At 38.0% G+C, this 27,911-nt stretch overlaps 1 protein-coding gene across 3 annotated transcripts in view; it reads left to right on the top strand.

Moving 5' to 3' along the window:
- Window positions 1-27,911, top strand: part of OSBPL3 (oxysterol binding protein like 3) — an 87,953-nt gene that overhangs the window by 20,098 nt on the left and 39,944 nt on the right. For all 3 annotated transcript variants that reach the window (XM_084281295.1, XM_084281296.1, XM_084281294.1), the window contains exons 4-5: window positions 22,210-22,535; window positions 23,079-23,319. In XM_084281295.1, coding sequence (XP_084137421.1) covers window positions 23,227-23,319 — 93 coding nt within the window. In that variant the 5' untranslated portion in view covers window positions 22,210-22,535; window positions 23,079-23,226. The remainder of the gene's footprint in view (window positions 1-22,209; window positions 22,536-23,078; window positions 23,320-27,911) is intronic.

Below are 27,911 nucleotides of genomic sequence, written 5' to 3'. Positions count from 1 at the left end.
TTAAATTGATGCAGAGCCTATTGCAGCTTATGGGGGATATGGTGAAAGAAGCTTCTTACTATGAAGAATCACCCCATACATATAAAAGGGGAGAGGACTGTAGCGTTGCTGTAGAGGCAGTGCTTCCATCTCCTTTTTGGATGATAAATTCTACTTAACTATGTCTAGAAGAATTGAAGGATGTAGGAAGGAAATGAGATGGGTAAACCATGGGTTGTGACAATGTAACCTTATATTCTGCTGATACAAGGACAATTGCTTGAAAATATCTCAAAGCTGCCTCTCTTTTGAGAGAGGACTAGGATGGAAAAAAAGTACCGTTTCCAACCCTAACCATTTTGTGATTCTGTGATTTTGGGCTTTTCTTTAATCTTAGGCTTTGAGGTTTCCACTGGAAACTTACCAGGTCAGGAAGAGACTCTCCCACCTGTTGTGCAGTTATTTTCTTTGTGGTTTGTACCTTTTTATGAAATGCTCTCCATAGAAACAGCCAAAGCTGTGACTTTGGCAAGGGGAGATTATGTTACAAGTGTTACTTAAACAAAACAAAAAAATCATGTTCTTAGTTGGTGTGTTTTTGTTTTTTTTTTTTTGCCTGTGTGCTCACTAATTGTGAGATTTAGGATTGGGAAAGAAATCTGTTCGAAGTCATATTGCTGGGCGTAGCACTTGTGGCATTTCACCTTCTTCTGATAGCATGTATTCAGAAGGCACTGAGTACTTTTGATTAACAATTTCACTTTTAGGGTAGTGACATTGCTTGGTGAATTCTTTTAGGATCAATCTCTCCTCATTTCTGCTGTGAGCATGTGCAAGGTATTGTTAACTGTATGTTGCTCAGGAGGACTTGTGTTGCAGTGGAAAGTTGGAGATGACTCATGGAAACTGAAGTATGTAGCAGGCACAGGGGCTGACTCTTTGCTAGATGTGGCTGCTGTTAATCACATTAACAGCCGTGTGCATTTCCAGTTTCTACAAGCTAGACGCCAACAAGGAGTGAGTGGAGTGGAAAATACTCCTACCTGGTTTATTTGTTCTGGTAGGTACTGCTACGTTGCTACTATGTGCTCCTTCTGGGAGGTGCCAGGTTGCTCTAGGATCTTTTTGCCTGTGCATATAGGAGAGTTTATCAAACGCTATTATGAAATAGTTAGCTGATGATGTTGGCATGCTTTTATTTAAGTAGCAAAGTAATGTTTTGTGGTTGTCTAACAACCCATAAGTTTTGTGTACTTGGCAGAAATGAATATAGCCCTGCCCACAGCGTGCAGCATGTGGCTGTTGAATTTTTGGAAGGGGTTCCTGAGGAACAGGTATGTTAATGGCTTTCTATGGAGTCATGTAGGAAAACTGTGACAAAGTCAGGGCAGCAAACCTTCATTTTGCTTATCCTAATCTTTAACTTCTAGTGCAGGAATGTTCTCTGAAAGGCAATTTTGATAGTTGCTAAAGGAAGGGTGGTTGCTAAAGGAAGGGTGGTAGATTTACAGGGATATAAAACTAACAGAATTTGGAAGATTATAGAAAGGAAATTATTTGTCTGCTGTGGCAGAAGGCTGCCATAAGAGCTATTACTTTTCTTAACAATAATATTTTAGTTTTCATGATGACGTAGTACAGCATGGGGTAGGTTCTGTTTGGGTAGGTTCTTGGAATCCATTAATACTTCGTAATCCCCTTTCTTAATATACACTGTCTAACATTAATACCTGGTGTAATTTCATTGAAAAGCCCCATCTTTCAAAGGGAAAAAAAAAAAAAAAAAAAGAATACTTAGTGCTCAAAGTGAATTCACCTTAAAGTGAATTAAATTCATTTTACGAAGTTGAAATGAATTTGTCTGTTACAGAAGCAATTTTCATAAGTTACTGAGATGTTAGAAGGATTCTTTACTGCTCACTTGAACACAAAAAATATAGTGAAGGAAGTGAACCTCATTTTGCAATCTTTTTAAATTTTATTTGAGAAACTTCATGCAATTCCTGTGTATTCATTGCTCTTTTTTTTAGGTTTCCTCACTTTTGCCAACATGAAGTTCCAAGCTTAGTTCTTTAGTACAAATATCGTGTACATAGATTTTGATTCTTCTTTCGCTTGGAGCACTAACATAGTAAAATTAAATACTTTTCACAATATTTATTTTGTAAGTTCAATATTGACAGAAATGTTATTAACAGCGGCAGTTCAACAGTCTGCTCTTTACTGTCTTATGAGAAACTCATGCAGGACTGTGAATTTCGTGCTAAAATATGTCATTTGCTGCTTGCTTTGAAAGAAAATGAGGTCAAATCTTAGGGTGCATGTGCTTCTAAATGCAAAAATAACCAATGTGCACAGCCTTAGCTGCTCTTTGTGAACAAGCTGGCGCCTGTAAGTTCAAATTATTTGTCTCAGATTAATGCCAAATTCCTTCTAGTGGATTTAGTTATGAATACTGTCATTAACTTGTTCAATTGATAGTAGCATAGATAGAAGTTTCTGGAGGAAAAGAAAGAAACAAAGAAAAAGTGCAGAAGGGGAGAAAAGATATATTTGTTACTCTGTCTCAGGAGTTGCTACTGAAACAAATTAACTTTGTATTGTTTAAGACTAAAATGAGCTATATATCTGAGCATTCTGTATGGCATCTATGCAAGGGAGAATGAAGGAGCAACATGACCTTATTTCAAAACAGCATAGCTTGTAGTTTTTGTTTTAATGATAGTTACTTTGATTTTAAACAGAGATAATACCTTATTAAAGGGGGGAGCAGTGTGAAACAACTGGACTGTCAATTTAGTGTGATTCCGGAATAATGTAAATTTTAGAATTTGTTCAGTAGAAATTAGATGTTTGAAATTACGAACAGGTGGATCAAATGTACAGTCCAATTTCATTAATACAGCATGATAAACTAGTAATAGCGTAAATGTTTCTTTTAGGGCAGGTTGCCATTTGTAAATGCCAACCGTGTGTTGGACTGATGTCAGGCTTGAAGCGTTAGGAGGAAGTTGTGAACTTCGTGATTGTGTGGTGTCATGGATGCAGAATGTGCCTCTTGCAGTAGGGATGCAGTATGCCTCAGCAATGAAATTCAGATATTTCTAATAGTTCCTACAAAAGTGCCTGAAATAGTCAATTAGCATAGCCAAAAGTAACATAGGAAAAATCCTGAATCTTGTCTCCTGTTACTCAAAGTAGTGATTCTGTATGTTTTTATGCAGAAAAAAGTAGCAACTGCTGCCTGTCTTGTCATTCCAAAGGAAATCAGGTTGGTCCCCTTGTGTTTTAAGATCAAGAACAAATTATGTTTCTATTGGCACTACTGGGAGGGTTTTACGAAGTGAGGTTCAACTTTTTTTTCCAGGAAGTGATATGGACAGTCCGTATTCTCACCAATTTTCTCTGAAAATGTTTTCATCACACTATCACTGAGCAGAGACATTCCCTTTTTATCTGGAGGTCATCAGTGAAGTCAGTCCTTTGATGTAAATCAGTTCTGTGCTTGTGGAAGCCATGAAAACTTCTCTCTCTGATAGGTATCTGTCTCTGCCTCAGAGATATGTTTGAACATGTGCTTCCATCAGGATTATATCTTTTTTTTTTTAATTTTTAGAGAGACACTAACTTTTTCCGATATTTGTTTTTTGTAAACTCATGACAAGTTGCTCATTCATCTACCAGTTGAAGAATAAAAATAATAATGCATCAGGAAGCAAAAGATTTGTCACAGTTCAGGAAAGAACTTGAAGAAATTCATTCTTTGACTTATGAAGAACAACCATTATATGTGACCTAGGTACCTTGCATTTCAGTTGTGCAACAGCAAAGGTTTTGTACACAAACTGCATGGGAGGGAGAGTTGCTGTTCTTGGTGGACTCCTTCCATAGTATGGTAATGAGACATGGGACTGAATCTTTGATCCTGGCATGTGTTGCAGTGGATGAGTTACAGGTTTGGCTTCTAGTGACTCCCTTTCTCATTGTCCCACTGCTAGTTTAAATGCCTAACGCTCCCATCTGCATTTGGGAAAAGGTCATACCCTCACTTTAATTCAGAAGGCATGTTCTTGTAGCAGTAGGTATTTGAGTAAGAAATGAAAATCACATTCGTCCTTTAGGTCTGAAGAAGCTTCCCACAGTAAACAGAAAAAAAAATAGGTTATTAAAGTAGGTATTTCTCAAGGAGAAATAAAGATTGGTTTAAAGATTCTGTAAAATGTTAACAGTATTCATGTATGTATTTATTTACTTAAAGCTCACTGTGAAAAGTTGACAACCAGTATACTTTCACAGTAATGTGCTTTAATCTTATTTTGTTTATCACATCTGTCCAAGCATGTAATCTGTTGTAGTTTTCTTTTGTCATGCATCTTATGAGCTCATATTTGAGGGATGAAAAAAGCTGAAACCTTACCAAGAATAATTATGAGCAGTGATTAATAAACATAAATGTATTTATGGAGATATAACATTTGCAATATTTTTTAATGAGTTCATCAAACTTACTGACTCAATGTGCCACACACTTATAAAGGAAAGTGTCTGCTATGTCTGCTTGCTTTTTGGTTGTAAAACTGTAGCAAGAACTTTAAGAAGGAAAATATATTCTCCCGTCGGCTGAAGTTATGTTGAAAGAACATTCCGATTCTGGCAGAAAATCAGAGAAGATCTTATCTGGTAGGGAGTAAAACATGCTGGCTGGTAACTTTGCAGACACAATAGAGCACATCAGAGTAATACCATATAAAATGACTTTAAAAAGCTTTTAGAGGTTTTCAGCATGGCTGCCAGTTTCGCTGTGACTTTCACTGGTGTTCCTTTTGTCCAGCTAACTTTTGTGTCTCCTTATTTCCCAGAAGAGACCTGGGTACTTCTGCCTAGAGCGAGCTCTCAACCTGGCTATGCTTGTGGCAGTTCCTAAGCAAACGGCTGCATGGGATGCACAAGTACAGAGAGGGAGGTGCCAACTTGGGAGGTTAGAGTGGGGAAAATCTCACTTCATGGGGAGTGACCTGATGGGAAGGGTCCTCTCTGTCTCTCTCTCTCCTAAGGTAGATGGAGACTGGATGGCAAGTGCTTGGGGCTGGCAGAGGGGTATGCACTGACATACACTCTGTGTGTGTGTGTGTATGTGTACACACACACGTATAATACATATGTAAATAATCCCTTAGAATCATCATATTATTTTGCACTTTTCCTTTGAAGTCTGTCTTCTGTTTCAGATCCAGGAGAGGATTTAAAGCTGAAAGGTAGTCTTCCCATTCCATGCCCAAGGTCTATTAGTGTCACTTGTAAGAGCTCGCCTGCAAACCTTGTTTTTCCAGTGTACATAGAGCAAGAAGTCTGAAATGGCACTGCTGCTATATTTTTGGAGGATGGTGAACTTTTGAAGAAAAGTTCTTGATCTAAGTGTAGGTTTTGTATGATGCCTTAAAGTACTTTTTTTTCCCCTAGATTTTGTTAAAGTATGTGTTTATCCCCTTGATTATTTATTTACTCTCAGTATTAACTATATCTGAACACTTTGACAACTGTCTACAAGTGTGATTGAGTGTTGTACAAGCAACAGTTTATTTCATATAGCAGACTTTTTTCAGGAAAAAAAAAAAAAAAACAAACGCAAAGGAATTTAAATTATTATTCTACTTTAAAAGCATAATACTAAATGATTAATGAAAATGTTGACACTAGAAAACTGCCTTTCTGTAGTACAGTAAGTCCAGAAGTGTTTTGAACTGCTAGCAAGCTGTCAAGCGCTACAAAATGAAATAATTCTAGTTCTTGTGGGCTCTTATGTCACATTTGCTAAAAAGTGGTGCTGTCAACTACAGTAATAGTCAAGAGACAGCAGTGCTGACTCTGTTTACAGTGAAAAAGCTTAGTGTGCTTGATTGAAGGACATAAAAGAATTTATCCTCATAAGGATAAGAAGGACTTCAAAAGTGCACTGTCCTCTTGCATGCGGTTTTAACTCCAGGTTTTATCTGGCAGCAACACTGCGTCTAAGAGATGAAATTATTTGATAATGCAGTTTTTAACATTTAATGATGTGCTGTTCCCTACCTGATGATTTTCTTGTTGTTGTCATTGGACAAAATGATCTAAACAACAAACATGCTCAACAAGGTAAAAGGTACCCCAAGGCAAATTAGCTTGTAGCTTTGCCTATAATATATTTTGGTGTCTTGCCATGTTCAGTGGATTTGTTTTGTTACGCGAGTAGTATAAATCTGTACATTTTCTATGCATGTAATGATTTGCATAGCTAGTAAACTTATGACTAAATTTAGCATGTTCTAACAAAGTGGGGATGCAACAGGGCAGACTGTAACAGTGTTGTTGCTCTCTTGCCATAAAGAGTTCTTAACTTTAAACATTTCTTACTCTTGGAATGATGACTAAGGTAATATTCTGTGTATGTCCTGTGGTAAGTTGCACTGGCATGGAAATTGGGTGAGCACTGAAAAAGTAATTTTAAAAATTAAATTTAAAATGTGCGATGTGCCTAGAACTACTTTACTGAACCAGAAATGTACAGTGATACTCTACTGTTTTGTTTCTGGTTGTCCTTTGGAAGTGTAGAAGTTGCGGATCTCATCCCCTTGCACAGTTTGGTGGTATTTTATTAATTTATTAGGTGAAGAATTAACACTTCTCTCAGCTCCCATTTGCCTTCCCCCTTTTCAGTGAGCAATATCCAGCGCTTAAGACTAGACAGCATATGCTACCTGAAGAAGATGCTGTCATATAAAAGTTCATGTTAACTTTCCGGAGCACTTTTGATTCCATGTGGGTTGTTAACAGCTCATCCTAATCTCGTGGTTAGAGTCCCTTTGAAACCTTTCTATTAAGCATTTGCTGCTTTAATTTGCTTTCTCAACTTAGTATACTGCCACCAGGCAGTGTAATTATAACTTCAGAAATAAAATGTCAAGGTTAAAAAACATTTTGACAAGATTAATTTTGTTAATCTTCCAGCCTGTCTCTGGTAACCAGAACTCCGGTATTTCTAATATTTTGTCATCATCTAGGGGTGACAGCATCCACCTGTCTTCTGAGAAACAGAGCATGCACACTCTCCTGCCTTCTTTCTTTCTGCTCTTTTAATGGAAGAGACAACAGGCTGTAAAATATGCAAAAGCTCTGGCTGCCAGAGACTAAATAACAATGAGACAGTAATTTGCTTCAAATCATGCATTTTCAAAGGAGAAGACTTTTAAAGACTATCGAAGACTTCTAAATCGACACTGGTTAGTTAAACTCAGGATTTATAATCTGGTAGTGTTGTAGTTTGGAAAAGGTATTAATGAATAGACTGGTTTACTTGTCATTCTGTTTAAGTAAAAATAAATAAATGAAAATATAGATAAAAGTGAGGGATTTTTCCTACAGCAGACTGCTAAACCTGAATAATTTTGTATATATTATATCTTTGCTGTATAGCCATAGGAGTACTCACATCTGTGTCTGAAGTAGTCATGAATTTTTGGTTTGGTTTTCTTTTAAATAAGTCCTTGCTGAAATGCATATTTATTTTTATTTCCCCCATTGTGATTGGGAGATAAATTGAAGACAAGGTGACAGAGGCTAGGGGTGGTGCTGGATGACTGTGGTTGTCTGTAATAATACCTGGGGTTTTACTGCTCTAGCTGATTTTTTTTTTTTTTTTTTTCCCTTATCTTTCTGCAGCGTGGCCTCAAGTAGGCTGTGGGATACTTTTCCTTATATTTGGATGTATCAAATTTGGAGACAAGGACTTTTCCTTACAAATTCAAATCCTACTGGGGGAGTGATGAAGAGGGAAAGAACTCACTCACCTGTTTTTAAAGTCGGTTACCCCATGACCAGTAATTCCAAGTGTTTTGCAAGTCTCCTAAATGCAAAATTATTCTCCCTAAACACCATGATTCATGCTTTGCCGTAGATAAATGCTTGTTCCACTTGGCCAAAGTGCAGTTTATACTTCATTTTTACAAATTTCACCCATGGTTTGTGGCGTTTATCTTTCAGTACCATAGAGCCCTCAATTTAAAATGAAGAGAAAACCCTAATAAGAGCTGGTGATAGCTAAGTAACAGCTGTTGAGGCATGATTCAGCATCTCCCCCCTGCAATGGGCACTTGTATTCTTATGAGATTTCTGTCTACCCAGTATTTGCAAACTCCTCGATGAACACAGTGCTGGTGACCAGAGTGCAGGAACTGCTGCACAGGGTGGGCTCTGGGGTTTTCCTGTGCTCATCTCTGGCATTGGCCAGCAGTGGATGCTATGGAGGAAAGCGCATCAGTCCTTATCATGAAAAGTTACAAAGCATCTGCCTTTTGGTCAGACCCTTTCTGTAATCTTCATCTGATAAGGTATGACATATGATCTGGTGTAAGAAAGGCTGTTTAATTATTTGTTTTTCCAGGTTTATAAAAACTGCACTTACTGGTCTCACAAGCGCATAACTTGCTTGGTGGCACACATGAAGCTAAATAAATGTATTCTACAGGGATTTACTTTGCTGTGTACGTTTGGCATAAATCAGTTTTCAAGGATGGTGTTTATCAGTTCTTTCGGCAACAATTCCCATGTCCTAATGTAGCAGGTTGAAAAATAATGCTTGCTTATTTTAAATTAAAAAATGAAAATGCAAAAAAAGAAAATCCCCCAGCACCAAGAAAAGAAAGCAATTAATGATTGATAACTTCAGTAACAAAGTTGGGCATGGAAATAAAAGCCTTCCCACCCCACCCCCTCTCCCCCCCCCAAAAAAAAAAAAAGACAAAGAAAACCACCCAACACAATGACATAGCTGTATAGTTATATCTTACTTGATAAAGATGAGATGACTGTTCCGAGGCTTTTGTTATGAGAAACTGAGAAACTTCTCTTTTTTTTTTTTTTTTTTTTTTAAAACTTGAGGCCATTCTCTTCCTGCCCACAGAAGCACCTGCAAACTGTCACTGCTATTGGCTGTGTTCTTTTAAGTTTTGATTTCTCTCTGGAGTTGTATTTCAGATAGAAGAATTTTGAACAATATGACAGAAGCACTTGTCAAAATAAAATCCACATAGCATTCCTAAATCCTGAGTGTCTCTCATTCTCAGTGCACCAAAGCAACCTCACTGACATGAGGCTTACTGTAGGAGAGATGGCAATGCTGGTAGGAAGGCAGCACTACCATCGACGGTAGTCCTTTCTCTCTGTGTGGTGCTGGACAAGGTGGAGGGCGTCCCGGCTGAAACGTGTAGAGGAGAATGGATGGAGGCGTGAGGGAGATATAGGGAAAGAAAGGAAGGAGTGATGAGAATGTCTTAGAAATCTGTATTTCTGCACTTAAAATCATGTGTTGTATTTTGCATAATATATATTTCAAAGCAGAATTGTAGGTTTTCAAGTTATTAACAGATTTTAGACTTCTGTAAAACATAACTATGCTAAAATGTTATTTTAAGTGTATGTCACTTAAAAGTGTCAGTCATGTCCTGCCTTTTTTAAATACATGTTGTTTTGTTTTTTTTAAGCAAACTTAAAGTCATAATCCCCACTAAGACTGAAATGCAATTCAATGTAAATGTTTATCAGTTTCTTCTCATAGTCTAGTGGTAGACTATCAGAATTTTCACTGAACTCCTAATGCAGGAGGATATAAATATGTAATTTATACCTAATATGACTATGAGCAGAAGTTCCCTAGTGTGCATCTGTTTAGACAGTTTTGACTGTTTCAGGCTTTATCTTCCTGGCACCTTTACACTTGGCTAATTCATGATTAGAAGGAAAAAAATGTGGGGAATGCTTGTGGAGATTTTTGAAGTGAGATCGTTGAGCTGCTGGCCACAAGCCAGAGGCCTGCTTAGCAGTGGGTCCCTGGATAAGGAATGTGAACATCATCTGCCTTCAGGATACCAGGCTGAGTGGGAGTGAGGCTTCTCTTCCACTTGGGCTGTTTAACTCTTTATTTGTGAGGAGATCTTTTTACTATTGTTATTATTGTAAACATACGCATGTGTTTAAAAAGCCTGTATATAAATAGGGATATACTTTGCATAGGTATTGGTAATAAAGCAGCTTTTACGACCAAAAAGAAATGTGGGTTTTGGCATGGAAGATAGTGTTTCTGGAAAAGTCCTTACAAGTAGAATGAAGCTGTGAAAGGCGCACTCAGCAGAGAGGAAGGATGCGGCCCACCAATGTCTCTCGGTACAAGAGCGCAGTGACAGATCTGAGCACCGCGGCCGGCTGTGCAAGCACGAGCAATGCGCATATTAAGGGAAATATCCAGCTCTGGTCAGGCTCTGCGGTGACTGTAAGTGGCCTGGCTTCAGCCTCAACATCCAGATATGCTCTGTTGTGTGGCCAGAGTAATCTAATAGGCAGTGACCTTTAATTGTCCTTCAGCCTTGCAGCATCAGGCTGCAACTGTCATAGTGTGAGTATTAGCCAGTAACGTTCCTGTCATGAAGCTGGAGTCTGAGAACAGCAGGTCTTCGTTCTTCTTGTTAGTTGAGGTAGCTTTAATTGGGATCTGACAGTGTCCATAGAAAGATTTTTGCTAATTTAGCAGGTGCAAAACAGAGCAACATATCTAGTGCAGGGTGAGGAAGATTTACCTTCCTTTATAAAGAATATTTTATTGCTATCACTAAAGAAGTTGTGATGTTTCTGCACTTGCTTGTATCTCAGAGTTCTCCGAAATGATTGTGAAAACTATCACTGCTGACTTTTTTTAATTTTTGTTTTTCCCCATTATCAGTGGTGAACAAGCCCTGATCCTGTATGCTACAGGAAGGTCAAATGGAAGGCTGTTTAGTGGTGTTGGATAAACTGGCAACTTGACTTGAGCTGTTCACTTTCAGGTGGTTTATTTAAATGGCCACCTGCGAAATATCTTGTTTCTGTACATGTGGACATGAAGACCGAGCGGGTATTGCTCAAGAAATAGATCTCTGCTTGCTCAGATGAAGAAAAATCAAGCCTGCAGCATTCCTGGAATTGGTTCTGAATACTTAATTGAAAAAAAAAAAAAAAAAAAAAAGTGGTTGATTACGTGCATAATGTTAATTGTAATTTTGCTCTGTTCAGACATAACTGATGCGTGACTTAATTTAGATTCATTTCTTTCCATGTGAATGTAATGATTCTTAGCTAATGTATTTGTCACATGTATTTAGTTTCCCATGCTTAATGTATAACATCCAACTTGACAACTCCTGCACTTGTTGGTGAGTTTAAGCTCCTTAAATGTGCTGTGTAAGGTTGTTAAGCTGCTGTTTTTAACTTCTAACTACCTCACACTTTTGAAGTGTCCTGGTCTAGCTCTAGAAAAGTATTCCATGTGCAGGGGGGGAGTTGGGCAAAGAGGAAGGTGGTGAGAGATGGAACTGTGAATGTACGAGCTAGTAACGGGAGACGTGAACTCTGCTTCAAGCAGTTTGTGGAGTCTCCAGGCAAAATTCATTCCAGATCTCTCTGCAGGAGGGAGCAAACACAATTCATTCCAATGTTTACTGGAAACTCTAATTATTCCAAAGCCCTGTATAAGGAAATTGTGTGAACAACCTGCAAGAGCAGATGACGGGCTTTTTAAAATGAGTTGCTGGACACTGTAGTCAGGAAAGGCAAATTTACATCCAGTATTTGTGAATGATACCAAATTTTCTGTGTAGGCTGGTGATAGTACTCCCAGCCATACAAAGTCCTATCATCTGTGGTGAAAGCAAAACACAAAGTGTGAACGTTTAATGTTGATTTGTGTCAGTCTAAATGAACTCTACTTCACAGTGGAGGCTTTGGGAAGCATGAAGATGGAGTCAGCTTTTTCTGGAGGCTGTTCAGAGCCTGGTGTAAGTCTACCATTTGTCCTACTTTCAAATCTTTCTTCCAAAACCTGATGGTGCTGAACAGAGAGAAACATAAGGAAGAGAGATCAGAATCTTTTTCACTTGAGTAATTCAATAACTTTTTGCGTACTTGATGGAAATCATTCCGAATGATCATTCCCATGGGGGACATCAGGGGACTGGTGCTTCAGTCAGAGTAGGAACTGTCCTTTTGGTTCTCTGTCCATATGTGCAAGGTTTCAGAGCTTGGTTAGGCAATCAGATATGTGTGGTGCTCTTCTCAACATCTTTATTTTACTAACAGCAAAATGCTTCTCATAAACTTCAACTGTAAAGAATTTTCATAGATGCTGCCTTATTCTACTCCTGGAAAGCCTTCAAGCCTTTCCAAAAGGATGTTTTTGGAGCAGTCTCTGTATTGCACACAAAGTGACAACATGTTTAAAATACCTTGCTCTTTTCCCCAGACACTGATGAGCATGAGCAGTCAGGCGACTTAGCGTGTCTGAGAATGGCAGTCTGGAATAGGAACAGTGGGACTGCTGGCTCCTGCTGCCACCTTGTTTGTTTGCAGCTAGAACAGGCAGTTGACTTATTTTCTTAATTTGGAACGCAGAACAGAAGACTGGAAAACTGCAAATGCTGATTGTGTAACTTCTCCAAGAGTAATCCTTTCAACTGTTGTCAGTCATTCCAAGGTTTATCTTTATGTTCCATGTAAATTGTTGTCATTTTGAAGTAACACAAGTAAAGGACTTGAACATCTCTTGACAGTTTCTGATGTTCTCTTAAAAAATAAAAATAAATTTAAAAATGTGAGTACAGTTTTGGGGAGCAAATTCGTGATATGCTCCCAAAAATACACATACACATTTTATATGGAAGTGTTAAATTCTCTTCACTTTAATTTGCCGTTCAAGCTATTTTTTTTTTCACGTTCCTCCTCCAGCTCTTCATTTCTTGACAAACATTTATTTTTTCATAATTTTCATAATTTATATTTTCACAATGAAATACATGGAATAAAATACTGAAATTCAATTCTAAGTGTTGACTGTCTGTATGGCGTAGATATTTATTTTTTTCTAGAAGAAAATATGAGTTAAGAAGATGCTTTAAGCCCTGCAAAGTTCAAGTATTGTGGTCAAGATTTGATGAAAACTTTGCATATATTTTCAATCACAAGAGGTTTAGAAAATACAACTTTATTTCAGAAGTACAATTTTCTGGCATAGGTTTTGTGAAAGTGTTTTCCTCCTTTATGCATTTTCTATTTTGTCATATAAAGACGACTTATTTGGATGAGTTGCTTAGGCTTTTTATCCTGAAAGTGTTATTTGCTGACAAAATTGTAGAAAACATAGTTAGTAAAAGATGAGTGTTAAGGATAAAATATGTAGGTCAGCCTGGATGAAGTGGGCATGACTACCATCTGTTAAGAAATCAGCTTTCAATAGTATGTTTCCTGATGCTTCATTTTATTAAAAAAAAAAAAAAATTCTCCAAAAATAATTTTATTATTAAAAAAAAAAGCCTTTTACCTCCTTCTATTAAGAAGAAATTGCTTCTTTAGTCACATTTTTCAGAAATTCATTAAGTGCATTATATGAAAAATTGTGGACAATGTCTTAAGTATGCCAGGATGCACCTTATGCTGCACTACTCATAATTAACCGCAGGTTTAATTTGTTTTTGTGTTGTAAGCAGTGGTGGTTTTAGAAAAAACGGTACCAACTGCCAGCATTTTAGAAACAAACACAAAAAGGGTGAGAGGCTGGGAGAAGAGAGTAGAGAGAGAGAGGAGGTGAAGAACAATAGTGGTGGCACTCTTCCACTACGAAGAAGTTTAAGGGGAATCTGCATCAGTTGTAAACACGTCTGTTTATTGCTGCTTTTATAGCCTATAATTAAAATCTAGGCTGTTCAGCTGTAGTTCAAGTACAACCAACCTCAAAAATGCTATGAAGCAACCAAGATGCTAGACTGCACACACATTATGAAACTCTGCACGTTGTCTGCTGTCTTTGTATCCTGTTTAGTGACTGGAACTGAAGTGAAAAATGAGCGTACTCATTAGAAGTAATAAATATGGATTGTTAAGCTGTAGCACCCTTTCACTAAGCTTAAATCAAATTCTTTGTAAGTTATTCATTTCTTTCATGTTGCGGAGGCATCATAATTAAAAACTCCAATCTTTTAAACCTCTAAAAATGCTTGAGAATGGGATTGAAGCTTTTTTTAATCTTGTGGAATTTCTTACATTTTTTAATTAAATTCAAATAGATACGCAGTCGGTAGCACTAACTTGAATCTAAATGTAAGATTAGGGACATAGTATCTCTTCTAGCTTGATCTGGACCAGTTGAAAGTAACACTGCTTCCACTTTTTTCATTGCTGCCCATAAGCTGGAGAGTGCCATGCCTGCATTTTGGTGAACAAAGTACATGAACTATTTGCTGTGTCAACTGACTTGACACTGAAGTGGATTAAGGAAGTTTCCTATGATTTTACTTATTTATAAATTTTTGGGTGGAGGGGAATACTTATCTCCAGTGAAAGGGCAGTAACAAGTTTCTTGGGAGCAAGAATATCTTAAGCTGCTTTGGCTGTTTTCAAAGTGTGTACGAGTTTAATGAATTTGAGCTCCAGTTCCTCACTGGAGGCACCAAGCTGCTGCTGAGAGCCAGGGAAGTCCTCAGTAGTTTTATATTAACTATTAACTTTATTGAGGAGGGATGCCATATTTTATATTGGGATGCCATACTGTTGTTGAATGGTATAAACAAGCTCGGTACATTAAAACTCTATACATCTTCCTTCTGCTGGGTTGTCCGTAATAACGCTAAATTATTCACCAAGTCGTAATTGAAGCTTTCCTTTCTGGCCAATCTCCTAATTTGCTTTTAGGTTTTGTTCTGTTGTAGCTCTGCAGTGGTACAACAAGAACTGATGTGAAAGCACTTACTCTGAAATGGGCCTTTTGTTCTTCCCTAGCATGGCTGCTTCATCTATAGCTTTGGGTTCGCTTTTATTACTTTTTTTCCCACAGGGTCAGAAGTTCTTTGCCAGCTCTGTCTGAATAGAGCCTTTAAGGTAACCCTAGCTGGATTCCAGTCCTTCAGCAATTGAGAACTTGAGGAAGTAGTGGTCATTGTGGGGACTTGGATCATTTAAGTTGGGGAGATCCCTTTTAATTATTACTTTCTTGGTCAGGACATAAGAACCTCAGACTAGCTTATCAGTTTATCTCTAGCCTGAGTCATCTCTTGCTGACCCAGCTATTGCAATTGATTCTTTCCCCCGTTTGTTTTTTTTTTTTTTTCATTTTGGAAAAACACCACATCTAATCATTCAGTTTTATAATCAATGTTCCTAAATGTTGTGTCTCTGCTTCTAAGTCTCTTTCAGTTCATGTTTATCTTATGCCAGAAGGATAATGTTGCAGAAAACCTGATCTGTGGAGTCTCTTTCCTAGTTCACATTGTCCAGGTGTTTGTTACAGTCATACATATCAATGGATTTAAGACTAACTGTGATATGTATGTGTCTTCCAAGAGGATGATCCACTCTGTCAGCAGCTGCTTCTCATTGTTCGTGTTACCTGCATACAGGTACATGAAGTCTTTCCCACCACAAGGACAGCTTCAGGAATTTTTCTGTCTGTCCTCAAGGAGCTCCAGTGCAAGACTTAACATATTTCTTTTAAATAAGAATTAAACATTTCTATGTACAGTTTTTAATAGTATTTGCATTTTTTTTCTTACCTCTTGGTATCAATAACAAAAATACTTAGCACTCATAGCACTAATTGTCCTCATCACACCTTGTAAGTGGTGTTTCTTGCAACACTTCTCTAAAGTGTCAAGGTTTGTTTACATATTGCCAGTTCAGAAGCACAACATAGGGAAGTTAGTGGCCCTCAGCCTAAAAAGATGTAAGAGAAAGTTAACGCTGATGCATTTAAAACTAATTGTTCTTTGGTCAAAATACTACACATCTCTTTTTCAAGTTTCAAATTATTTTAATATGAAAAACAATCTGTGAAGACCTAATCTATACGTAAGCATTAAAGGAAACAGTGTCTGTCTGCATCAATTTGTAAATGCTAGCGTTATAAAGTACACTAAAAGAGGTGTATTGGAGCGGATTTAGAGACCAGAAGCCTACAAAGATACGGCAAATCGGTCAAGAAATATGATGTTTCCATAATCCACGGTCACTGCACTTTGTAAAGCATGTAAACAAATTTCTATGCATCTGGGGAAAAACTGAATCTTGTTACCATGCTCATTAAAGTTAATGAGATTTAAATTTTGAGCTAATAGCCCTGCTTTATAAAGGATAACACTAAACATTCTCAAGAGGAAGTGTTGTTTCCCCTGCAACTTTATTTAGAAATTGTGATATACACTACACGTACATGACAGTTCATCTCTATCATGGAAAAAAATAGGTATTTGCAAGGGGAAAAAAAAAAAAGATTTTTTTTAGAAAGTATATGATGAAGTGTGAAAATTAAAACATCACATCAAAGAGAACAGAGCAGGCATGTTGGATCCTGCCACTCTTTCAGGAACACATCTAACTTTCCAGATAAGATTAAAGGATCTCTGGGTTGTGTCTGCTGTTCTTACATACTCCATGACATTTTTCTTCAGGCTTTGGTAAGAATTGTACCTGGGCTGCAGAAACCCTTCTTCCAATAGTCCTTTATACTGTTCTGCATGAAACAGGTGATTGAATTGGGGTTTGTTTCTCTGTAGTTAAACCAAGTCAGCTGGTCTAATAAAATACGTTGCTTGACGTCAGCCTTGGTAGATTTATGCATCTCACAACATTATGCAGCTGATCAGGTCACGAAGAGCTAGTCTGGTACAAAGTTATATGGATGCCTTCAGTGATTTTAAAGGAAAGTGATGTCTTTTTCTTGATGTACAGACAGTGCTGTCTTAAGATCTTGAATTGCTACATGCTGGCAGACTGACAGCTATTTCCACCAGAAGGCATTGACTTCCAGAACATTGTGCCTATCAAAACTGAATCAAGGAAAACAAATAGTGTGCATTGCAGTAACATTTTAGCAATAATGAGTATTAAAAAAAAAAAAAAAAAGAAAAAAAAAAAAAAAAAGGATTAAGCCTTGGCATATCTTTGTTTCGGTGAACAAAGCAAAGCTTTAAATAGCAATAGATAACAGAAAAATGAAAGCCAACCATGCTCGTGCCAAAGCTCTGATGATGGTAAGTGTTTCCACTCATACCAACCCTGGGACATTCTCATTAGCAGATGATTCTCTCAAGGTTTTTAGTACAGACTGTGAAATGACACTGTATGCCTGTTCTTTTCCTGACTGAAAATGAAAAGCCTTCTTCTCTCTTCTATTGCTTGATCATCCTTTGTCTTTTGGCTTGTAAAGTCTTCTCTGGATGAATAGGACGTCCATTGCAAACAGTCCCACTGCTTCTTTATTGCTTGAGGTTGACAGCCCTCACTGTGCCCACGAGCAGCGCTGTACTCCCAGCATTGGATTTGATCACAGCTTGGTAGCTCCAACTTTCTGGACAGGGAGACTGTGGACCCCTCTGTTCCAGCATCACAAAGCAGGTGCTGTGGTCCCTGGGTTTGGGGCTTCTCTGTCATGTGTGTGAGGTGTACTCAGAGCTGGTAGGGGGTTATCTGGGACCCTGGTCCTTCTGGTAGCTTGTGATAAGGAGCACAGAGCTGCCAGCCTGTCCCTTGGTAAGGCTCTTTCCAAAAGGGGACAGGGGAGAAGAGGAATGAATTATTTAGGACCCAACTGTGAGCTAAGTCAGTCCTATTTAGCTGTGTGTTCTCATTCTCACCCGTGATTAAAAGTTGGATTGAAAAGGTGGTATGACAGCTAAACAATTAACATTATAATGCTGCCATTACTAATGGATTTTTTTTAATCTCTAGCCACAAAGATTATTAACCTATCTGTCCGTGATACATATGTAGCAAATTTCATACAAATGTAATCTATCTCATCTCTGGGGGAAGGGGGCAACAGTGTCAAGATTATGCATTTAAAATTAATCATGTCACATGTAGTGTTAAAGTCAATTTCTATGGTAGATATGAGGGAAAGGTGGTATTTTTATGTATACTTACATTTTAGGATGCATAATGACCTACTTCTAAATTTATATAAGATCTTTCTAGTACAAGGGACTGAATTATTTGTCCCAAGGGTTAGTGAAACAGTAGATACTTGCTTTGCTCCAGGAACATCTGACTAGACTTGACAACGAACCATGTTCTTCTTTGGTGTCTTATTTGGGATGTACTGTAGTGGATTGTCTCTGGGTGGTTAGTTGTGTGGGTTTTCTTGTTGTTTTGTTTTGTTTTCTGTGTGCTTAGAACACAGGATTTTTTTTCATTAAGTGATGAATATTATACATGAAAAGTAATCTGGTGTTAAATGCAGGATGTTTGTTGTTTGTCTGGTGTTTTTTTTTTGTTGTGTTTTTTTTTTTTTTTTTCCTCCCTTTTCTACCTTCTGTCTCTCTTGATTAAACAAGTAGGACAGTTTTGTTTGAACTAAATTTTCCTCTCTTGGGTCATTGCAGTAGCATGATTTAATTACTAGTGCAGCCTCCTTAAGAAAGTAGACTAGATAGAAGTAACGGTTTCTTTGCATCACAGAGTACTTCAGAGAGTAAGTAGCACACGTCCATGGCCAACAAAAGCATCTGCTCAACAGAGGCTGTGATTTGGATGGTATCTATAAATAATTTTATAATGTTTATAATTTTTTTTTCTTTAGCCAGATGAGACTGTTGGATATATTAAAGCTGACAATTTGAAGTATAACAGAAAAAGCCATGAAAGCATTACTTGGAAAAAACTATTGCTGTGTTTATCCAGGTGGACATGAGTGAATGTAACTTAATAATTTTATAATAGCTGTAGAGCTAAGGTCTCAGTATCGATTCTTTTTTAATTCTGTGAAAGTCACTCAATGTTGCTTGTAACTCTTACTTTGGATTGCTCAGTCTTGCACTGGCTGTGTCCACATAACTTTCATCAGGCTTTTCATTGTTCCCATTCTTCTAGTCACAAAATTTCAATTGACTACAGTTACGGGGTGAGACGTACACTTTCAGTTTCACTGCTCAAATTCTCTCTACAGTGATTTTTCACTGCTGAATCAGCTCTGAAACAGCTGTTAAGTCTTTTTCTTCCAAAGCCATAACAAAAACAATCACATAATGTTGATTTGATGCTGCAGTTTTTCCAGATTTTTCTAAATTTATGCCTTTCTATTGTGAGATGTGGGATTTTGCTGTATGCTTATTGCTTTGAGAATTGCTAGAGATGAATTGTGATACTGAGGAGCTGTTTCGAGCCAATGCAGTTGTAAAGGTTTGAGGACAATGAGGACAAGTTAGGATGGTACTCTTTTGTTTTTTTATTTTTTAGCAGGTCTTCCTGTTGTACATATTGTCATATACCTATTATTTGTTTTGATTGATTTAGAATGATAAGGCTCCTGGTAACAGATGATAAGTAAAGATAAGTACTGCTTATGGGTTTAGGACACGGTAGCTATAAATAATATTGGATGCTCATGTTTTCTTACTTCTATAAAACAGTGAGGTGATTTGCAGAAGTACTCTTGGCCTACTTTTGCTGTTGTTGACTTAATAGAGAAGAATTAGGCCAATACTTAGCAGTTGTGACAATTCTTCTCCTAAATTTATTTGGATTTGCCTCAGCCTCATGCCTTTAAATTGTCTTTTTGGAGGAGACAGAGGTAGTTGGTAGTGCATGCTTCTGAGGAAAGATGGGAGCAAACATACTTAGTTCTGAGGCTCTCCTGTGGCAAGAGGAAAAGCAGAAAGTCTTGAACCTGAAGTAATTGGATCATGTTTACCTCAAACCATGAGAGCCTGCTGCAATTTTAGCTTAGTTAGCACAATTCTGTTTTTTGTGCCTGCTTTAAAGTCTTAATTGCTCATGTACCATTGTAACCTTACGTGCTGCAGGTAATGTAAAATATGAATCACCCTAGAGAAGCTCAATCACTGTTGTTGGCAGCCAGAATACGAGTCTGGTTGGGATGCAGGATCAGTGTTTTCACACCCTTATGGAAGCATAAGTTGGTAGTTGTTGAAGGGCAACCATGTTTTCCTCTCTTCTTCCTGAGCTTGAAGAGAATTTTAAAAAAGGAGCACAAAGCAGTTGCTGGAGGATGCAGCAGTTTTGACAGATGGGTTGGAGCCATATTCAGTATTCACTTACAGTTTCACGTTCAGATCTGGAATTCTCGAGGTAATAACTTGATTTACTGGGAAACATTACTGAAACATTAATAAGACTTCAGACAGAGGGCACACATCATTCCTGCCTTCTTCAGAGCTGGTAACAAAAGCCTTTTCTTAAGTCCATGTATCAAATTAATTTGAAGGAATACAAGAAAATTGGAAAGCCCTGTTTTGGAAGTAAACCTCAGAATATTCAGAATACAAGGTGGTCTTTGTCACATGTATCCTTCCAGCCTCCTGCCTCTCTTAAGCACCTTGGGTTAGGTGGTGGAGTCATCTTCAACTCATTTGAGTTCTGGAAAAGTGCCCATCTCTCTCTTTTTGCTTCCTACATAACAATTGCCAAAGGAGATCTGGAGTTCTTATCTGCGTGCCCAAAGTTAAGTGGTGTAAGTCTGTGTCTAGACCATATCAGCATTAGCAAGGAGAGCAGTGCAGTAAAAGTGGACCTCTGTAGTGAATCAGGTAATGGCGAGGATCCTGCATCCACACCAGGATGGGACCAGTCAGGATGAGCTCCAGTTTGGTGCCACAGCTCAGTGAGCACTGGCTGTGCTCCTGGAGCATGCCTTCTGCTTTCACTTCATCCAGAGGGGATTTGGTGTCCATGCTCCATGACTGTCCTGCAGAGCTACCCAAATTGTGGTCAGAAGGGGTGATCAGGAGATTTGCAGAGGAAGTGTACTTCTAATCTGTGCTAAAATGCAAATGTGGACACACCTTAATTTCCTTTAGGCTCCACACAGAAAAAAGAAAGCTGATGGAAATATCCTTTTGATTACATGGCTTCTTTTTTTGTATTAAAATCAGAGAGGCCTCCAGTTTGTTTTTCCGTTTTCTGAAGCTTCCAGGGTGTCACGACCATTGCGCTGTGTTCAGATGGGCAAAGGGTGTCACATAATTTCCATCTGGCATGTCCTGGGGGATATGCTCTCAAGATAATGATGACAGTAACTTTAAGTGCATTTTGCTGCAAATTAAGCCTGTTTTCTTGTCATGAACTTTGCCAATCTTTGCCAAAATGCCAGGTAGTGAACAATGAAATCCAAGTGGTAAATTGGTTGTTTTAGACACCAAGCAGTGAAGAGGACTGCATGACTACCTGAGTGAACAGTGAGCATCAGTAAAACGCTTGGTGCATGGCACTTTCAAGGCAGTATCTGAACTGAGTTTACATGAAGAGAATTTATGTTTCTATCGTGTTTGACATCTACTTCTTAACAGGGATGTTACCATTAAACTGTTTTACTAAATGCACCTTGAAACTGATTAATAAAGTTGTGCGATTAATAAAGTTGTGCTTTATGCTTACTCAATAGTTTAAACCTGTTAAAAGTGCTAGTCCTTGGTGAAGTGCCACACAGAAATTTGTTTTCTGGCTAGGAAGAGTCTATACCTTCTCCATACTGCACTAGTCCTATTCTCAGCAGTAATTTCAGTGCAAAACTGGTGCGCAAGGCCCAGTTCACATCACTGTGCTGTTGTGTTTTTCTTAGGCTCTTGCATTGTACTCTCTGGTTTTGTATTTATCGGATGGTTACTGGAAACGATTGCCAACTGACTCACCAGTGAAACAGCCTCAGCAGAGCTTGCTTTTTCATCTGACTTCTGGAGACTGGGACTGTTTCATTAGTGTTGTTTAGGATAGATTTGCTCTGGGGGTAATTAAGTATTTCTAAATAGATAAGATCAAGCCATACAGCAGAAGAGGCGCTATACACTGGAACTGGTCTTTGTTCAGAAGTTGGATGCTTCAGACCAGAGCAGTTAGAAGCAAGGCTTTCTGAAGTACCGGGTTGTTGTTATCTTAAATGTGGCACCTGTTTGTCACGGTGGTTTTGTTTGCTTGTTGTTTGTTTTGTGTTTTAAGGGAAACTATAATTTCTAAAACAAAACATTTTACTAGGGATCTTAAAATGCTGTTTCTCTCAGCATGGGCTTTTGTGCCTCTTCAGGAGAAGAAAAATTAATGGAAAACTTCAATAACCAGAGAGCCTAGTTCAGGACACTTGTGACAGTGTGAGCGATTAAGCAGGTTGTGAAGTAATGCCTCCCTATTCCAGCAATTAATTTTCTCTTCTCTGTGGAAATGTCTTTACCTTCCTAGGTTCTTGCACCGTTCCTCATGTGCAGATTTTTTGCCCAAGACAATAAAATCTGAAGCAACAGACAATTCACAAAGCTGCTCCGTCACCCCAAGTTTTGGAAAGCATCACCCTTTTGTTACGTCCTCTGTTCAATTTAAAAAAAAAAAATGCAGTTACCATGACAACTCTTGCCCACACTGGAAATCCGTTATTGGGAGTTTCTGGCATGGCTTTTATTTGCATATGCTGCAAACTGCACTGTTATTAAACAGACTGTTGACTGTTCTTCCAGTCACTGACTTGGACAACTGATGTGACAGTAGTCACAACTTTCTTCTGGTTTCAGGTAAGATGCTCATGCACAGCTTTATATAGCTGAATTTGCATGTTCTCTACTTGTGTATATTATATGTTATATATGGTCTTTTTTCTTACAATCTGAAGCCATGCTTACTTGTTTAAATCATCAAAGAACTTGAAAAAAAAGAATTTTTTCAGTTGCTGTCCTTTTTGTAAGATATTTAGTTAGATGCTTTCTCATTTTGAGAATATTTTGATCCTTTTTTCATAAGTATTTAGTATACTCTGTGTCTTCGTTAGTTGTCTTTGTTATTATTATTATGAATTTAAGTCTTTAAAATGATTCTTTGTACTGTACTTTGTCTTCTGCATAAATCATGACAATTAAAGTATGCATTTAGGACCCAAAATTCTTGATGGTCTTGTTTGATCCTTGAAAATCTGTCTTAAAGTGACTGTTGAATATATTTCTAGTAGTGTACAGTAATGCGGTCAGCTTGTATTACCAAAGGCTGTATTATGATTCATGTTACTGGATGGCAGTAAACGATCATATCTGATAAACTCAGCTTTTTGTTTTTTCTTTTAGGAATTTCCATGGGATGCAGATCATGCCACTGGAATGCATTTGAGTAAACGATGAGTTCTGCATTTCTCAGGAGTCTTCCAATACCTTTGCTTAATTACCTTTTAATGGTGTTCTAAGTGAGCTGATGTGAAACGAATGGTCTTGGATCATGAGTGAAGAAAAAAGCTTTGGTGTATCCCAGAAAATGCTGTCTCCTTCAAGAAGTACTAGCAGCTGCTCCTCCAAGCAGGGAAGTCGACAGGTAATACAAATGCTTTGTAACCAAACTGAAAGCGTTAGCAAAATTGGGTGTTACTTTTGCTTATGAATACCAGTGAATCTCTTAAATTCTGTTTTCCTGTTGATTGTTTTATTTTATCACTTCTTTGGCTTCCTCACCCTCTTCTTTTTTTTTTTTTTTTTGTCTGTAGTAGGATCTTCTTTTCAGTCAAATGCAGTTATACATGTTATACAAAGATTTATTTGTAAAATAATGTGTATATATATAAATATATAACTTGCCTGAATTGCAAGCACTTGTAAAATTGAATTCTATCACATCGTATGTATGGTGTCTTTATAGTGAAATATTGCTGCTGTGGAGTCTTGATCTCAGTGGTTTGATCTTGAAATCCCAAATCTTCCTTAGAAGATACCGCTTCTGTGGTAGAATATTGGGCAACTGCTCTGCTTATTTCAAGTTTCCAGGGAAAGATGTGAGTGCGTGTGTGAAAGAGAATGCATTTTTCTGAAACTTTACATAGGGCCTCTTTGACATTAAAATGTGCCTGTGAATGCCTCTGTACCGGTTGCTGCTGTAGACATGTAGTTAAGAAAATACATATTTGTGTAACATGATGCATCTGGATACCTAATGCTATATGAAACATCAAACCACACTTTGCCTTCTGCAGAAGTGATCATTTAAGCTGTTCTTTCAGCCTTACAGTTTTAAAAGACCTGACTGGGAGTGTTTGTACTTGATGAGTAAGACTGCTTAAGACAGCTTTTGTTAGTGGGCAAGAAACATTGACCAGTAGCTGTGCTGAAAATTAAGTTTAAACACACTGAAACCATGCCTGTAAAATGATGAGCAATATGCTCAACATAAACTTTTATTTGTACAGATGCTAGTTTAGTGGAGCTCTTGGAGCTGCTTCAGGTTGAAAATTTAATTGGAACTGAGCATCCAAATCCCCTGAAAGCTTTGGAGTCCTCAGCTGTGTGTTGAAAAAGCACCTGCTTTTCTGGGACTTATGTCCCTGCCTGTACAATTGGCAAGGTGGACAAATCTCTGAGCAATTTGTGCATTTTAAAATGCTGTGCTTGTAAGAAATGCTGTGCGTTTCTAGTACACTAAGTATGGAAATCTTTGCTTTCAGGACACTTTTTGTTTTCCTTCAACATTACTTTTTATATCCTCAGTATGAGATTACCTTTAAAAGCATAATTTAAAACATTTTGTATTGTCTGTTCCAGCAGCTCATGTCAATCAAGTGTTTCGTATAGTATTTCAATAATAAGATTTACATGAGCATGACTAAATCCACTGGTGCTTTACATAGCCAGTAAAATCAGCCATACTTATGCAGGAGGAATTTATGCAAAAAACTCACTGCCATTTAACATGGCCAAATCAGTTGGCTAGCTGAGGCTTTTGATATTATTGTCAGTGGATCCCATTTCTTAACCATTTTATTCTCACCTGCTCTCTTTTGGAGAAAGGAAATAAATCAGTAAAGTTTAATATCACCTTGTCTGCACCTACTTTTTTAGTCTTTGATCACCTGTACAAAAATCAAGGTATATCTGACAAAGGTGAGACATGCAGCTTTCTGTTTTATTTGTATTCCTGGTGCATCCATGTTCATTCAATATAGTCAGGCAGATGGTAAGTTGCCTCATACACCTATCAGGTCAAGCTGAACGGAGATATAAAGTAGGTTGTTGCTCAATCTATATTGAAGGCAGTACAGTCTATAATCATAATAATTCATCATAATATGAGGCATAGTGATAAATATCTCCACTTTGATTAATGTTTCACTATTAAACCTTTCATGGTCACTCATGGCAGTACCAAGTAACAGAATGCATCTGCATCTAGAGAATGTAAAAGAGTCGAGTGACTTCTCCATGTTTTCAGGAAGTGTTAATGAGAGAGGCAAGCCCTCAAAAGTTGGGGGCAGTTTGCATGACTTGTTATGTGCTGAGACATAATCACTAAGCAAGACTAAAATTTCTTCTTGCTTACTTTTCATATATAGTCTGAAAATATAGAAAAACATTTTTTCAGAAATTAGTTATTCATTTTAAGGTGTTTGTCATTTTATTTTTTATAAGAGAGACTTCTAATATTAGGGAATTCCTTAATACTTTCTCTACTCTCTTCTTTACCAAGTGTAATATCTTCCTAAGTTATCCTGTAACTTTGTTTGCATTGGCCAAAGTGATCAAGAGGTCTACAAAGTAGCTAAATTTACAATGTTACTCCTGTTTAACACATTGTGGAAGTTTAAATCATTTTGCCATATGCTCTGCAAAATGTGGATTGTTGATTTTGGTATTACTTTGTTTATCTTCCAGCTCTATGGGAGGCTTCTTACTCTTTGTTCCAACGTTTGTGCCCCTTTCAGCCACCTTCAGAACTATATTTTTTGCTTGCAACAGATCTGTCTGGATGCATTTTTCTGTGCTGCTGATCTGACATGGCAACTCTTTTAATCTGATTAAGTAAACAAACAAACAAACAAACAAAAAAACCTCTGAACAGCACAGAAGGAAGGGATTGAGACAGTTTTTGTTTGTTTTTCCCATAAATAGTGAGATCTGAGTTCTGAGTCTCTTTGTTTTCCTAGTCACAGACTCTGTTGCAAGTAGACACTGGCACCATGTAATAAGCAACTCAAGACTGGGACGTGGAACCACAATAGTGTAAGGCTACCACTGGGGCTCCTGTGACTGCTAAAATTTAGTTATTACTCCTCACGGAACAACATGTGCCAGTGGTATGGAGGATAAATGGAGTCCCATGGTGCAGAGGTAGGCCACCATGCCAGAAGCGTTGACTTGAAGTAGGGCTGCAGGACTTTGAGGGGCCTGCTCCTTCCTTTGCTAAACTTGGTGCCCTTTTTCTGCCAGATGCAATACATTTGAAGTGTGAACTGCAGACACCAACAGTTAATGGTGTTCCACTATGTTCACCTCACCCTGAAGCCCCGTGGCAGGTTGGAGAATACTGCCACATCTCACCTCTCTGCTCTTCTCTGCCAGCCATGGAAAGGGTTGTCTTCCACAAAGCCACAACTCAAACCGTGTGTTGTGAGGAAGGAAAGCTGGTCTTGGTCTTTCCATTTAAACTGACCTATGTGCAAAAGTAGATATATTATGATAGTCATTTCTAAGTCTAATATGCTAACTAGCTTTTTAAATAGATACAGTAGGGAAAAAAGCCTTATGACAGGAGAGCTGCTTAAAAATACTTCATGTTCTAAAAAAGAAAATTAAATCATTTCTGCCAATTTTATGAACTGTAACAAATGCTTTAGTTGCAGCTGATGCCAACCCTTATCCTCCACAAAGCGGGTTTCTATTTTTGGCACTTAAAATATTCGGTACAACTGACTGCATTTTACACTGAAAGAAAGTCTGGCACTGTCATCTGTTTCGTTCAGGGAGCTGCAAGTGCAAGCATCAGTCTGAGAGCCCTTCAAACTCTTTGCTTCATTCTTTCTCCTGAAATAATTCACCTTGAGGAGCTCCATGGTACATAATACTGCAGAAAATGGGAAGGCTTTTATTTTATTACATAAAGAAAATAAATACAATTACCTCATGACAGACTTCTCTCTGAAAACCAAAGTGTATGGGTTTTTATTCTCAGCAACACAGCAGGTATGCTCTTCAACAGCAGTGTGAATTTCCCATGCTGGTCTGAAATGAGCATCTTTGGACCTGAGAAAAAGTAACAATGCTACTTTCCTCCATCAGCCTTGAGTGAAATTTCTGTCTCAGGCAGCAAAAGCAAGGTTGATCATTTTGTGCAGATATTGGCCCATAATGATGCAAAACTTTTGGTAGGGTTGTAATATTACTTTTTTTTTGGGGGGGGAAAGAGGGGAGAAATATGTAAAGAGGTGTTGTGGGATAAGAATGAACAAAATGGACCGTAATGTAAATGCTTCCAGTAGCTTTCATGAGGTTCTGTATTTCTAATTTGCTCCTCTGCTGTTTCAGACAGATGAGACCAAATGATAACCAACCAGCCCACTTCATTTGCCTTTATTTTAGAGAGTAAGCAGTTTTCTTTTGCTTCAGCAGCTGCTCCCAGCAATAGCCAACTGACGCTTTTTTCTCATTAGATGAGGTGTCAGATCTCTCACAAAACAAACTACTGATAGAGATCCTGCAGGGCTTGGGTTAAGAGCAAACAGATCCAAAAACAGTCACAGCAGCAGTGTTTTGAAAACCTTGTGAGTTCAGGGGGTTTTCTGGGAAAGGTTGGGCTCTTTGGCTAGCCATGTAGAACAGAGCCCAGTGCTTGTTGTTATTGCTGTGTTGAGCCTTGTGGTTATCCAGTAGTTCCTCATGCAGTTAATTCTCTAAACTATTCCTTGCATTTCCTTGTCTAACCTAGAGGATTAAATAGTCTTGTGCTTTTAAAAGCATTGGTCCATTTCCAGTCCAAGTAACCTTTGTGTAAGCTTTCAAAAACATGAGATTGCTGGTTTAACAGAAATGTGAGTAGGAGACTTGCCTTCCCCTGAGATTTGGCAGGCCTCTGGGCCTACTCAAAGGGAAGTAGTTCTACTTCAGCTCTTCTTCCCATTTTCACACTCCTTAATTTTGAAGACA

This window comes from Netta rufina (genome assembly GCF_964035555.1).
Source record: "Netta rufina genome assembly, chromosome: 2".
Taxonomy (NCBI): Eukaryota; Metazoa; Chordata; class Aves; order Anseriformes; family Anatidae; genus Netta; species Netta rufina.
Note: the sequence above shows the minus strand (reverse complement) of the source record. Positions and strands in the feature narration are given on the sequence as shown.